General features: G+C 39.1%; 2 protein-coding genes across 7 annotated transcripts in view; one reads left to right on the forward strand and one right to left on the reverse strand.

Moving 5' to 3' along the window:
- faf1 (Fas (TNFRSF6) associated factor 1) overlaps nt 1-3669 on the reverse strand; it is a 62035-nt gene extending 58366 nt beyond the window's left edge. The window contains exon 1 of the mRNA XM_069150441.1: nt 3361-3669. Coding sequence (XP_069006542.1) covers nt 3361-3420 — 60 coding nt within the window. The 5' untranslated portion in view covers nt 3421-3669. The remainder of the gene's footprint in view (nt 1-3360) is intronic.
- A 1650-nt stretch (nt 3670-5319) lies between these two features.
- Nucleotides 5320-14321, forward strand: cdkn2c (cyclin-dependent kinase inhibitor 2C (p18, inhibits CDK4)). Of its 6 annotated transcripts, none has more exons than XM_069150446.1 (5): nt 5320-5402; nt 5989-6073; nt 7058-7187; nt 9010-9367; nt 9471-10556. In XM_069150446.1, the coding sequence occupies exons 3-5, from the start codon at nt 7059-7061 to the stop codon at nt 9488-9490; spliced, it is 507 nt and encodes a 168-aa protein (XP_069006547.1). In that variant the 5' UTR covers nt 5320-5402; nt 5989-6073; nt 7058; the 3' UTR covers nt 9491-10556. The 6 variants fall into 6 exon arrangements, 5 of the variants coding, with proteins under 5 accessions (XP_069006547.1, XP_069006546.1, XP_069006549.1 ...); XM_069150445.1 differs by lacking the exon at nt 5320-5402 and adding an exon at nt 5413-5515; XR_011178300.1 differs by lacking the exon at nt 5320-5402 and adding an exon at nt 10586-11622 and having other exon boundaries at nt 5574-6073; nt 9471-10532.
- The last annotated feature ends 1497 nt before the right edge of the window (nt 14322-15818 follow it).

Raw genomic sequence — 15818 nt, forward strand, 5'->3', positions numbered from 1 at the left:
GACAGAGAACAAATTCAGTAATTTGCCAAGTTCATGAAAACATGTTATGGCTGCTGTCAGCAGTAAATAGTAGTTTTAAACTGCCAGAAGCAAAGCACGCTAAACAACATGTGTTCTTTATATAAAATCAAATAAAATACCAGAAAGTGTGTCAGAATACACCAATTGCAACTGTAGCTTTAATGATATCTTAGTTTAATCTCTTTCCTAAAGCATAAAATAAGATGGATGATCCAAGGCCAAATGCGTCCCATCCCTTTTTGGACTGATCCCTCCGTTGGTGTAACTGACACAAAATCAAAACACGTTCTCAGAATCAAAGCAACACATAATCACCAACATGATAATAAACTGAACGCGTTGACACCAGCAGCATTAAAACGCTGTTAACCCTCAAGCAAATGTCAAGAGACCCAGTTAAACCTTTTGAAAAATAGCTTGAAACTTGTGCAGAGCAGTCGAGTTCTGCCATGTTCAACTGGTCTTTAAAACAGAAGAGAGTTCCCACCTTTCAGAAAAAATAAAATGTTGTGCACCAAAGACAGGAACACCCAACATCTTCAATGTGGTTAGACCATGACCATGATTTCCTTCTTTTATAAAGTAATTTAAGAGGCTGGTCAAAGCGGCCCAATTAGAGCATGTGCATTTTGGCACTTAGTCAGGTTTAGAATTTGATGACGATGTTAACACCTCTGCTTATCCACTTTATCAAACCCAGACATTTCAAAACATCTATAAAGGAAAACACATTTTATCCAGCTTTAATAACATTATTAAATAATTTTAACCTAAATCTGAATGAACAAAGAGAGTCTGAGTGAATGGATTTTTGCCCCTGTTTCACAGGTTTTCCTCAGGGTTGCCCATTTCAATCATTTATATAAATAACTGTGGAAGCCAGCAGTAAAACAGGCACATTGTGAAGTTTGCAGATGATACTGTTAATCTTGGTTTTGCCACAAGTGACTTCAGATACATACGCACACATATCGCACACTGCCACCAAATAATCTTTACAATTACATACAGGCTTTATCTCTTTCTTTCTGGGATACTATCTGGATGTCATGTTCAAACCTGCATCTACACCGTTTCCAGGACTTTCCATTTGCACCCTGCACTTTAAATGACTCCACATCTGCATCCTATACTGTGCTGCCTTCATTGCACATCTAAGCTGTTGCACCATTTACTACTGCTGGACACTCTTATACTGTTGTTCATATATTCAATTGTTATTGTATTTCTTATTTATAATATTTTAGAGCATCGTTGTACTTGTGCAATGACAATAAAGATAGGATATCCATTTCTATCCTTTAAGGCCATTGTGCGTAGCTGAAACCACCCTCCAAAGAAAGAGATTCAGTTTTTATGTATAAAGTAATAAGGGCTTAAACGGTTTACATTTCAATTTTGAGGCTTATTTTTTTTATTTTACATATTCTAAACATGTTTTTGTCATTCATTGATAAATGACAAGAACAAGATACAAATTTTGGTTCCTAATGGAAAAATTTACACTTTATGTTACTCAATGGAAAATTCTAAAGTAGGTAGCTCACTTGCCAGTTTAAGGGGGTTATAATGCTACTTTAACCATCATTGGCAATTTTAATCCAGTTCTTGTTTCATGTAGCGAGTAACTCTGGCACAACTCTTAACCAAACTCCCCTGAAATCACATAACACTTGAGGATATATTCTCTTAGAGAGAATGCATAGTTTCAAACATTAGAAAATTACAAGTATTACCTCGATGTTTAAGCATTGTAGCAGCCTATGGGATGTAAGGCTACAGGACACACTTAAAAGTGCGGTGCCTCCTTTAGAAATTTAACAGAAGTAGATTCCAGTGAAGCGTTAACAGACAAAATTTTATTCTGAGTTTTAAGGAAGGATCCATAAAATTTTGAAGTGGATGTGAAACAAGGGGCAAATCCCATTTTCACTTATATTAGTGCAGTGAGGCATTTGACCTACTAAATGTCATACAACTTAATATCCAGCAGATAGTAGTACATTTCTATAGTGACAAAACAGGGTGTTCTAGAAATATGATGAGTCCATATCAAAATCCAGAGGTACCAATAATGCTTTGGGATAAGTACATACTTGGTCCAACATAGTGCAGCAAGCAGACATTATGAAGCACCGTGGCATCGTAGGAGAGAACTGGAAACGGTACAAACAGCTAAGATGTGAGACTTCAGTTCGACAGAAATATACTCTGACATACTTTAAGTTTTAGAAATATGTGCAGACATATACAGTGCAGCTACAGATTTACTTGTCAAGAGTGGAGCCTCTCTAGTTGAACAATACATCTATTGTTGCCTTGTCCTAATCTGAAATGTAGTAGATATTGATAATATACTCACCCACAGATCTAAAGCTGAAAGTTGAAAACACGTTAGGCCCGTTGCCATTATAATATTAAAGTAACATTTCTGTTTCAAAACACGAGGCTACAATAACAAACTCACGAGAGAAAAAGGCCTCCAGCTCATTAAGTGTGCGTGACAGAGGGAGGTTGTATGATATCGCCACATGAACACGATTAGTGCTGTTTGGGAGGAGATTATCATCATCAAAATCCTGGCAGCAAAAAAAGGGGTTTAAACCTGCCGTCTGGGAGGGTGACACGGTTTAAACCTGAGGGTGACACGGTTTAAACCTGCCGTCTGGGAGGGTGACACGGTTTAAACCTGAGGGTGACACGGTTTAAACCTGAGGGTGACACGGTTTAAACCTGCCGTCTGGGAGGGTGACACGGTTTAAACCTGAGGGTGACACGGTTTAAACCGGAGGGTGACACGGTTTAAACCGGAGGGTGACACGGTTTAAACCTGAGGGTGACACGGTTTAAACCTGCCGTCTCGGAGGGTGACACGGTTTAAACCTGAGGGTGACACGGTTTAAACCTGCCGTCTCGGAGGGTGACGCGGTTTCTGATGAGGGTTTGTAAACCGGACAAAACAACGGACGACGTGTAAACAAGCTGCAGTGAGCGCCGCGGCTCTCCCTCAGCGAGCTCGTCGGTATCTGTGAAGCAAACAAACAAGGAAAGCAGCGAAAACACACATTATCCCAGTTTTGTTGTTGTTGTTGTTGTTGTCTTAGATCTGCGCCGCTGTCTTGTCGGAGAGCTCACAGCGATTCATCGTCTTCAGTCAGGTCGCCAGCTGTCAGTGAGTTAGCTCGGCGTGCTAACCGCAGCGCAGCTCTTCTGTTTACGACGCCAGGCAGGTCCTGTGTTGTCCTCGTTGTCGACAGCGACCCGAGACATTTCAAACGACGACAGACAGACGACTAACCCACCGAGGATCGTATTAGGGACATGCAGAAGAGAACCCACCTGAAAGTCGGCCAAAATCATCTCTCTATCCATGTTGCTATCGCCGCTTTCGGAGGCCATGGCAATGACTAGCTAAAAGCAATTCTTCCCCTGCTCTCGTCGCTCTCTCGGCTCAACGGGAGGACGCTTGCTCTTAATAAAACTATTTTCTCGGACGTGGCGACGGGTGAAAGGTTGGCGAATTGGAAATATCAAACGGGGTCGGCTTTTTAAAACCTTCAGCTGGGCAAAACTCAGTAAAGTAACGTTACACTTTTCAGTTATCTCCTATCATTATTTAGCTAGTCCATTGCTTTACGGCTGACGTCAAGAGGCTCCGGATGTCGTAAAAACTCGAGGCGAGGACGTGAGCTCGGTGTTGACAGTTGACTCTTCTGTGGCAACGTGACCCGCCTCTCCTTTTAAAGCTGTCGCCGCGTGGAAAAAAAACATTAGACGACATTTCATTCTCCCCATTTCAATATGCTCAGTCTTTCCGTGTCAAGTCTGTGCTTTATGCGCCTTCACAATAACTTATAACCTGCATATTTAATGTTAGGTTAGGTTAGGTAGTTACTTTATTAATCCCCGAGGGGACATTTTTTTTTTCGCTGCAGCAGCATACAGAAGCAATAGATAGTAATAGAACAATAGAAAAGCAATAAAATAGCAGTAAAAACTATAAAATATAAATATAAAATGCACAGTATATACAGTACAGTATATATCTATATATATTATATACAAACAACAATGTTCTGTAAACCAAGGGGTTGTCAAATGAGTTCACCACTACAAGTCTCAATGAAAGATAAGGGGATTTTTGTCCCAATTATCACTCCATGGTTGGGATGTCATTTAGCTTTTATAGCTGTGGTGTGAGTCACATTCTTACACAATCTGCTACCCTGCTCATAAAAGGAAGCTATGAATCCTGATTTACAGTCCTTCACACCCCACTTTGAGAGACACTCACCCAACAACCGCAGCTTGGATAATTACTTACTTATTGTAATAATAATAATCATAATAATAAGTGGCTTTTTTTCTCATCGGCACTTTTCATTTGATTCATCTATTTATCTATTAATTGGTTGATTTTTAGTAATCCTTCTGTTCTTAGCCCGGTTTTTCACCCTCTCTTACACCGACTTTTACTTTTATTGGTTGTTTATTTTCTATCTATCTATCTATCTATCTATCTATCTATCTATCTATCTATCTATCTATCTATCTATCTATCTATCTATCTATCTGTCTATCTATCTGTCTGTCTGTCTGTCTGTCTGTCTGTGCATAATAGCAGATGTGCTCATTATCACCTCTGTCCCCAAATGTCCGTCATGGCTTTGGGAGAAAAGTGGAAATAAACACTTCATCCAGATTGATAACACCTGTGACGAGCCTCCGATGATCAACATGGCAGTGGAATGGGAAAATAAATTGGACAAACATAAAAAAAAAAAAAAAAAAAAAAACTATGACATTTGCACAGACAACAAACGGATAGGTGCTCTGATTGATGCACTCATCTGAGAGTCATCTGTTTTAACACAAGAGAAAGTAGCTCCCTCAACTTTGATGGCGACACATGTCTGTTTGTCCTCGACTGAATAAAACCCAGTTTTAATCATTGGCACCCAAAAAAAAAATTTAAAAAAAGGACAAAACTTACCTTTGTGTCTTTACGCAGCGCCACTACTCACTGTTGCGAAAATTAGCTGCCCAACGAGGGACTATGCATGGTAGTCTTTGTGATGAACTCATTGCTATTCAGGTTATGTTACAGGAAATCTCATTAATAAATGTTCACCTACGCTTATACATCAGCTCAAAGTGTAGAAGAGCTCCTTCTGACCCGATCTGACCTCAGCGCTCCGCCAGACGGCATCGGGCCGGAGCTATATCATTTCGTCACCAGAGGGCGATGTAAGAAAAGGAAACTGGAAGACACCGCCCTCAAGCACTACATGATATATCTCTCTCTGTCACTGGGATCGACAATGAAAGATGAAATAGAAAATACTGATTCAGCCGCTGCCGACGTGACGCTGCTCCACATGGTAAGAATGAACGCGCCACCGTCTTCACCGTGACAGGACCGTGGTCTCTACTCCGTTAAGCTTGTCCCCGCCTCGTCTGTTTTACCATCCAATCATACGTCTCATCTTTTTGGGCAAGTGTTTCAAAAAAAATAATAAAATTCATGGCTAAACTGTTAAGGGGCAACATCCTGCTTCCTAAGGCTCGTTTCAAATGATCCGTTTTTCTGATGTCGGTGAGGATATTTCAGGAGAAGCCTTACCGAGTTTGGACATTTATAACACAGACGTTTGCATTCACTCGGACATCGATGTGACGATGGTTCATGGTGGATCATCGAAAACTGAAAGGAGGCTCGTGATGACTAAGCGGTCTCTGCAGATCGGCTCTCCTCTTCGTCTCCGTCTTTGCAATACCGACGTTAAATCAGGATGATACCCGAATACAGAAGCATCTTCTTTTTTCTTTTCTTTTTTTTTGTACACTTATTTTGAAAACGAGCGGGAAGTGACAGTTAATGACATCACATCTTTTGATAATGCGCAGATGCAACGTGATATTGGTGATTTATTTACTTCGTTTTTGTTATTTGTATTGCATTTTTAGCTTTCACGTCGCTTTCGGAGAAAAAGATGGCATCTGCTGACCGGCTATACGGACGATATATGTGATGGTTTCAATATCATTTAAGGTAAGTTTTAAGTCTTATTATTGTTTGTTTTTTGCTTTTGGCCTATTGTAAACGTAGGCTATTACTTCAACAAACCTAAGAGGTACACAAAGAAGCTTCTGCTAAGCATCCGATTAAATTCAGCAACCATGTAGGGCAACAACGAGTGTAACTGTTAATATTGTTTCCATATAATTGTGACCAGTGCCACAAACAGAACCGAAATCGTGCTAGTCTCGTTTTGTAGTTGGATTGCATTGCTACTAAAATGCCCAAACAATATCATAAACCGTATCATTTTCTACTGATCCATTTGAACTTGGACCTAAAATTGTGCAGATCATAGAGATTTTATTTATCTTAGTCTAATGATTAGGCTCCAAATTAATTCAGCTACAAGTAGCCTACAATATGAATCCTGAAAGCGAAAATATATCATAATATCAATGTATAAAAATCATGTAGCCTATTCTTAGAGGGATTAATGTGCAACATACATCATTGTTTACTCTATTAGCATTGATGGGTTGCAGAACTATATAAAAATGTATTAGTAGTGATAGGCTTTATTTAGAACAGGAAAAAAATAAAGAAAGACGTTTTCTATAAGCTGGTAATTTTTCACAGGAAAACATTTGAAATGAAGTAATAGGTTTTGTATCCAACACCCACAAATTACTTTTATCTGGATAGTCTAATGCATTAAAAACGTTCTGATTTAGGCCTCTTGTGGATTTCTGGTTTTTAAAAAGTGCTAAAGCTTGACCAACGTGCATTTCTTACAGCCTAATGCCTACTCAATAAGTTTAATCAGAATTTTCTTTTCGAAATTGTGAAGAAGGTAGTGCCAGGGAAAGAGTAGGTCCAGTGATGCAAGTGTAGAAGGGGGAGGTACCTTTCAGATGGCCTACATACAAAAGCAACCTGTAGCTGTCGTATCATACATTTGCCACCAAGCCTGTTGAGGACCCTCGAACATATTTGTTCATATATTTTTTTTACAAGAATGGCTGACAGGGTGCTATCTGACCAGCTCTGCAATGCCTCTGCCAGAGGAGACCTCTCTGAAGTCCGGGATTTGCTTGATAAAGTCGACGTCAATGGATTAAATACATACAACAGAACTGCACTGCAGGTCAGTAAAAAAAATCGTTCACTGTCACTCAAGTCAAAGTGAACTCGGTTAAATATATTGTTTTTTCTGATTGTTCTGATTGTTATCAGTAGCCTGTTTGACTTCCTTTGTTCACCATTACACTTAATTAAATTGCCAGAGCTACCTCATCTTACCAAAATACACTAATACAAATAGCTAAAAAAACGTCACAAAATTCATAATATTGCTGGAAATTATTATGTCAAATTACAATAACTGTAGCCTCGAGATTGATAGAATTCATGTGTTTTCATGGAACTAAAAAGGTTCTTTTGTTGTCAGTAAGTAGATTTAAGTAAGATTTTGCAATTGAGCCTGAGAAAGATGTTATTTAGATGTAATAAAGGATAAGCCAATTTTGGTATTATTGTAAGAACAGAAATCGTTTTATATGAACCAAAATTCATGTTTGAGGATGGGCCCTGTGCAAGTACACAAAATGGTGAAGATGAGGAAATGGTAGCCGACCACATGTTGCAGTGTGCTTCCTTGGATAGAATTTTACAAGCCTTTTTTTTTATTTTTTAGGGTAAGTGCAAATATCGTCGAAGTTCAGCACTTACTAAAATTAAAGTGTATTCATGATGAGGTCTTTGTTTAATTTTTTGCTGAGTCACTGCAACTCAGGTTCTGAGAGCAGTGTAGGATCATTGTAGCAGCTGGAGGATCAGGAATACTTCTCAGTTAGAACACATAAGCTCTGTTAGACAGGCACCCTGTCTTGTATAAATAATATGATTATACATGCTATTGATGTTGCAAATGTGCACCGTATAGTCTGTGAGCAAGGGTATGGAAACATTTCCATGAGAAATCGCTAAATGTTGGATGTTCCTACACCCACACCCACACACACACACACACACACCACACCCTGTGAGACCTGTGTGTGTGTGTGTCGGGAGAGTGAGCTGTGAGTTTATATTTACAGCACCACGACAGATTGGTGGATTCACTGTCACCAGTACCTGACATAAACTGCAGAATAGAGCCTGTTTTACACCAATTTACCATGTAAAGGCGTAATAGCCTAATCAGTATTACAATAGGTAGTTAACAACACATGTTAACAACGCAGTGATGAACTTAAAACTCATTTTCATTTTTACTTTATACAATCTTTAATATTACAATTGCTAACAGTGCTCCTAACAATGCGTCTCAAAGTATTACTGCTGTTACAATTACTACTGCAGTGGGAAACTAATCCTGATGTTAATAAAACAAACTGCTGGACAATGAACAACATCTCCTGCATCTCTGAGCCTACGTTTAAATACCCTACATAATGACAAAATATCAAATTGTTAAAAAAACATATTACTTCAGAACCACTCTATTAACCTACATTGTCATCCAGCACCTAAAAGCCAGTTCCCTTTATCTAATATGAGTTAGGCCTTGGCTGGGACACGCTGAACGCGCAGTCAGCGGTGCTGAGGCTGCAGCAAACATGTCATGTCTTTGATAATGGCCATCAGATCAATACTGAATTTTTTTTTTTTTTTGGTCCAACAAGTTACAACGAGTGTTGGAACCTGCTGGACAACAAGTGTTGTAACTGGCACGCCTAACTATATAATTACCACATGGCACCAGGTGAAGGGCAACGTTTTCCCGGTGCGCTCTCCCTCCTGTGAATGCCTTTGTTTGCGTGCTGCGAAATGAACGAGGGTGAAGTAAAGTCGGTCCAATTCATTTCAAAGACTTTTTTTTTTTATTATTTATTTTTTTTAATTAGACCTTTTATTTTCCACCATCTTCCTACTTAGGTTTATATTCCTACCTTTTCTGTGTGCAGGTGGTGAAGTTGGGGAACAGCACTCTCGTTCAGGTTCTTCTTGACGCCGGAGCAGACCCAAACGTACGCGACCCGGCCTGCGGTCTCACCGTGACGCACGACGCCGCGCGCGACGGATACGTAGATTCTGTGCGCGTGCTGGTGAACAACGGGGCTGACGTGAACCTCGCGGACAATCAAGGTAACCTGCCGCTGCACCTGGCCGCCGGGGAGGGCTACCTGGAGGTGGTGCAGCTGCTCCTGGGACGCACCGCGAACCCCCAAAAGGCGAACGACGAGGGAGACACCGCTGGCCAGCTGGCGCGCCGCCGCGGGAAGATGGAAACTGCTGCGTTCATCGACGTGCATTTGGGTTTACGTGAGTAGTCTGTATTTTGTAGTTAACAATTTTTAAAATGTCTTTAAAATATCAATTTATTACTATTAAAGAAAGGTGTTGTTTTTTTGGTTTTTTTTTACAGATTTACAAGACGGAATTTAAAATTACAACTTTATTCAAGTGGACATATTTCGGAAGGAGCTGTTGTTTCGCAAATAAAATAAATACAGAATATGTTTGTTACTAAAATACAATAAAAATGAAAAGAAATACAAAGTTTGTAAGCCAATCAAGGTCCATCTTTTGAAATTGCATGCTGAAGAATCCATGATTAGATTTTTGTTTTTTTAATTTGCCGCTATGAAAAACGAGTACAGGCGGAGATGTAATTTCTCCAGATCCATTTTTTTGTGTCAAATAGTAGCCTACTTAATCTGTATGACCTAATTTTAGTAGTGGGCAACTTGTGGGAGAACAGGGGTGATTTTAGCTGATCTTATGTTCGTGACTCATCGGTGCCCTCCATGTAGACCTCTTTACGCATTTGATTGAGTTACTGATTTTATTCAGGCCTGTACGCATTGAATGGCGCGACCTCTTTTTTTGCTTTCCTTTTTCAAGGTAATGTCTGAGCTGAGAGAGAGAGAGAGAGAGAGAGAGAGAGAGTGTGTGTGTGTGTGTGTGTGTGTGTGTGTGTGTGTGTGTGTGTGTGTGTGTGTGTGTGTGTGTGTGTGGTCATGTGTGTATTTCTGGGGCCTTTCGCTGCTGCAAAAAGTCGCGTCTGAACAAATTGAATCTAAAAAATACAACGGTTTCTATGAAGTGATTCCATAAAAACAGTCGCGCAAGTAAAAACACTTTTCTACAGCCTATAAAATAAATCAATACAAGTTGTCTTTTTTTTTTTTTTTTTTGAAACTCATTTCAAATGCTGCACCTTCTTTTCAGTCAAAGCAGGACCTGCTGTTTGAGAACAATATGTATCATATTGTTTTGATGTCATGATAAAATAGCAATACGATAAATAGCTAAATCTATCATAAAATGGCCTTGCTGTTTCTCAATGCTTGAAATAGGAACAGGACCTTCTGTCGGCTGTAAGAGTTGGCAGCTCTCGAAAGTGAAAGTCACCGTGGTTTGACTCTTCCTATTCATGTTTGTGTCATTCTGGATGACAAAAGTTTTTGCTTTGGGACACTATGATGTTTGACCCTAGTCTAACCTTTAAACAGTCTTTACCATTAAGACTGTTTAAAGGTTAGACCAGCCTGCACTTGGGTTAGGCATACTTGGGTTATTATACTTCAGTGTTTTGAACAAGTGGGCAGCCCTCAGCCTTCAGTTGACTTCAGATCAAGTTTCAGTTCATGTTAAGGGTTTTTTTTTAGTTTTTTTTTTTACTTTGCAGTTCCATATAGCCTAAACATTTACCTGCAACCTGCTTATTCTAATTAGTATTTGAATTCTGCTTTAACATACTAAAGCTCTAGTCTGACTGTTTAAATTGATAGAGGCTGTAAAGTAATATAAGATAAATGTATAAAGGCAAATAATAGGCCTATTGATAAAACAATCTATTTAAATGTGTTAATACATACGCTCATACAGGCCGTAAGCTTGGACTTTTATTAGCTGAACATATAAATATGCTCTTAAGGAAATTTAGAAAACTACATCCTATCAAAATTTGAAACAGCTTACTGCAGCGCAATAGCACCGCGCCACGCTAACGCGGCGCACAGTAAATATAGGGACTGAAATTATTATCGAAACGGATCGGGACCAGTTCGACCTGTTGGTTTTGACTGGTGTAATTTTACATTACAGTTAGTCAGGGCGAAAATGGAAAAGCAACTTTACTTTCAATTTTTCCGTAAACGCCACGTTTACCGAAAGCCCTGCTGTGGATCCCGGGGGTGTGAGCATGCAGGACAGCGAGGCCAAGAAGTGGGGAGGACAGTTTGTTTAATTTACGAGGGAAAAGGCGGAGTAGTTCAATCCGGGGAAATTTAAGTGTGTCGAGTTTGGATTGGACGGTGGATGAGGCCACAAGATGACCTGAGGCAGCAGTCCCACAAAGGGTTATTCATGAGTCTCCTCCATACAGTGTATGACGCGGCTTGTGGAAAGCACCGTGTCCACTCCATTGCGAAATCTGAATTTTGGATCTGGTGCCACAGTAAAACGTAGATTTTAGCAGGTGTATGCTCTTATTTGTTGTTGCATTATTATCACTTAGTGTTTATGTTTGCATCAGGATAAATTTATGATATGAACTCATTCTTTTTTTTCTCCCCTCACAGACTAGAGGAGGAGGAAGATGAGGATTTGGGAGTTTCATTGTTTTGAACTCACAACTGTCTTAAAAACCTTTTGCTTCTGCATTCCCGCTTGTTTCTTTTTGTTGTTATTTGATTCAATATTTTCTAAAAGCTGTTGTTTCTTATACACCCATTGCAATTAGAGATGCCGATTATTATTTTTTTCTATTTACGTGTTAATGCGGAATTGGGAAACCAAACGTGATTTTTTTTTTTTTAGACAAAGATTGCTAATTTGGAATAAACAAAAAAATATAATGCAATTATTGGTCAATATACAGTTAGAATACAGTTTCTAGTTAATTTGGTACACCTATATATTTGAGTACAATTTAGTGCATTATATTCTACATATACGAAGCTTCTATGCTCAGTTTTTGGTTGCACTTTCAGAGGTGTTAATTTTTCTTTATGTTTACTGAGGTCATAGTTTGTGGTTGTATTGGACTGCATTTAGGTTATGTTTTCAGTGCGCCTTGTCTGTTTGTCATCAGGATTACAGAAAAACGACTGGCCTGATTTGCATGAAACTTGGTGGAGGTGTGTAACGGGCTGAAGAAGAACCAATTGAATTTTGGAACAGATTCAAATTGAGGGCTGGATCAAGGAATTATTTTCCTCGTCCTTTAACATTGTTAGACTTGGAGTATTTGGCCTACTAAACGCCACACTTCTTAAAATCCAAAAGTTGGTGGTAAAGTTTAGTGCTGATAACTTATAATTTGGTTGCATAAGCAGATTTGCACATCAAAGTTGCAAATCAGAGTTGACTGTTGGTTTTGGCGGAGGTCTGCGCTCTCCGAGTTCCCTTCAACAGAATGTATTTCTGATCAGTAATAGGCCAAAAGAGTTTGTAAGACGTTTGTAAAACATCCAATATCATGCATCCTTGATCAATACCCCTCTGATAGTGTCAATCCAAACTGAACATTCCTAGCTATAAATGCGCAATGTTTAAGAATGTTTTCAGCAGGAATGTTTTCTTTTATTATTGTTGTTCTCTGGATGTGCTTCTTAAAACTAGGATAAAGATCTCTAAAAACATTTTTTTTAATATCACATTATTTTCTAAAAAAAAAACCTGCTACTGCTAAAAATCATTTCAAGAATCAGTGCATAACGGTCTGACAATTTAATTAAAAAACATTTATAGAAAATCGAATGTTTTTTGAGAATATGATCTTACCTTTAAGAAGAAATATTCCGGAAACAAAAATACAACAACATCCTGCTAAAAACATTACTAGAACACCGCACAATATTCTGTTTTTAGAGCTTACGATTTCTAGCTGGGTTACTATCTTTGTAAAAGTATGCTCTGGCTCAGCGCTCGTTTTAGGTTGAGTTCAATTTCACTGAACCACCGAGTGTTATGAACACTCATAACATGATTTTAATGTGAAGACATTTCGAAAGTTTCACTTCTGCCGCTTTGTTTCGCCGTTTCACCCAGTAACACTTGAACAATATTCTTCACAAAGTGAATCTGTGAAGACGTCAGAGGATGCTGGAGTTGTACACTGATTTAGGGCCTGATTTACGAAAGATCTGCGTGTGTAAAAATCACGTGCAAACTTCACACCACCCGCAAAAAAAAAAAAAAAAAATGTCCAAGCAGATTTACTAAAGACGTGCAGTGAGGATTGCGTCTTTCAGATGTACAATTTATCACACGTTGTCCATTTTGGGTGTTTGCCTGCATGTAAATATTGGGCGCTTCTGCTCGAAGGTGCAAAATACCGGGAGGGAACATGCAAACAGAACAATTTAGCACCGGCGACGATATTTACTAAACCTGAAAGTAAAAATAGGAGAATGATTGCATGTGTATTTTAGTACGACGAGAAGGCATGTATTCATCAAATGCGCACATTTGGGGAGATTGCTGCTCTTATTGTGGTGAGAAAGAGACGCAGGGAAACTAAAGAATCCGTTGAGAACGTGATTTTACACCCGTGGAAAAAAATTTGAGATGTCAGAAGGAACAATTATTCAGACATATCGTTTGTCCAGCGGTGACATTTCTCAAGTTATTGAATGAACTGATGTGACGACAGCCAATAACAAGGAGCCACGCAATATCAGCAATTAAAAAAAAAAAATGCTTTACGACTTGTCCTGCCTCTGGGTGGTCATTCCAGCGTATAGCAGCTTGGGATATCGGTGGGACCGGATTCTCCTTTTGCGGTCGTTCTGTTTTCCATTGCTGGAATCACTTTAACACACGCAAACACCTCATTTAAATACAGCTATTAGCACCCGATATCAGTGACGCTCTTTGTAAATCACCCGCAAAACGGGTGCAAAAATAAATGTTCAAATTTAGTGCGTTTTATTTGAGATCTTAGTAAATCAGGCCCAAAATGTGATATTGTTTCCCTGAAAGCTATTTTTTGAAATTGCCTAAATTAAGTTGAACCATATCATGTACTGAGATAGAAGCTGCTTCGCCTGTACAATCTGAAACACAACACATAATGTGAACGTTATTATAGCTCTGCGAAAGAAGCATTAACTCAACTCACGTTGTTCTTTGTGAGGATGCTGGAGTGTATTGAAAGGTATTTCTAATATTCTGCTCACCTGTATTTAGAAACACAAGGACAAAAATGTTCTTTCTATTTCGTTCTCCGCTGCTTGTCAATGTGAAAAATAAAAACAGTGTCAAAGTATATTGTGTCTTATTAAAGTAATATGAAATTATAAAAGGATGCAATGAATCCCAGCTTTTTCTTGTTTAAATCATTGGCAAATGTGTGTGTGGGTGTTGCTTTAGGGGCTAAAGGCCTTCTGTCAAATATCCTTGATTTTCAAATATAAAGTGAACTTTAGACTGCCAACACAATGTAAGAAGCAGCAGCTAGAAACACAGATTATTGTCAGCATATCACTGGCACTTCATATTAAAGTCCAGTTTTTTATTTTTTTGTATTGCTGCCAGGTTTAGTGGGAGATTATTTTTTTTTTTTAATCCTTTTGGCCTTTGTTTTAAATATGAAATACAATTGGTATCCCTTCAACTATTTACAGTATTGAGAAGATATTTCTGTATTAATAACTTAATTTGACCTTTATTTCTAAGACAGTATTTTCCAAAGCAGCAGAACCTGGAATTGTGAATTGAGGTAGACTATATCAAATAACAAAATGAGGCACAGATGAAGCAGGCATCTTTGCTTGCAAGTGTCAATATTTAGCTGCATCAGTTCCTTCAAATGCATCTGAAATGAAGTTATGTGAGTGAATGAGAGCCTTTGAAACTGAAGTGATTAAAAACATTCTTTCTATTCTGTTGTCCCCAGAATAAATAAACCACTCCCACTGGCAGTTCGTTGTTGCAATGTCTATTTATTATTTGGCATGTACAGCATGTGGCCTGTGGTTAAGCATCGGTTTTTGCAGTCGTTTCAATGGAAACAGGAAATCAACAGTGTGGATACGAGTCACTTTCTGGGGAGCACTTTTTCTAAGTAGTGTTTGAACAACCCAGGAAATCTGTGAAAAGGCCCAAATCGCAGTCCAGAGATGATCAATGAACAGCTACACAAAATGTGGCATTAATCAATGTACGTGGTAGAATACTGGTCTTCACATGACTCTAGATGTGGACTCTACTGTCAGTGAAACCGAATATTGTTTGAGGAACAAGGCAGATACACACATACACAATGAAATAGTTTATCCCCTCCCCCCCGCATTGCCAGCTCCACCCAGCCTTAATTAAGTCCAGATGGAGGTCTAAGTTTTGTCTACAAACTGTCCTTTGTGACACCACAGCAGCAGAGAGCAGATCAAAGCGCTCCTACAGAGGAAGAGAGCACGAAGGTAATGTGATGTGATGTCTAATTCAAACACGTGGCACAATGATAATTCATTTATTAGTCTTGTATCAATGTGGTGAGACAATTTTCTGTATCCTTAATGACTTGTACAATGACTCGCAGCTCGGCGGCAGCAGTCCGTGTGTGATCCCTTCCGCTTCTTGTTCTCTTAAACTGGAGTGGACTTTGCTTACATTTTATCAGCGGATACCAACCCTCACTCATGTGTAACCTAAGGCCAAGAAGCTCCATCTTAAATGATGGAGGACAATGTACAACATAAAAGAGTTAAGTATATTTAAAGTACTGTGCAAAAACTAAGGTGCTGACTGCCGCCCACCAACCACA

This window comes from Embiotoca jacksoni, unplaced genomic scaffold (genome assembly GCF_022577435.1).
Source record: "Embiotoca jacksoni isolate LCO1_2020_lvr unplaced genomic scaffold, fEmbJac1.0.p SCAF_16, whole genome shotgun sequence".
Lineage (NCBI taxonomy): Eukaryota > Metazoa > Chordata > Actinopteri > Embiotocidae > Embiotoca > Embiotoca jacksoni.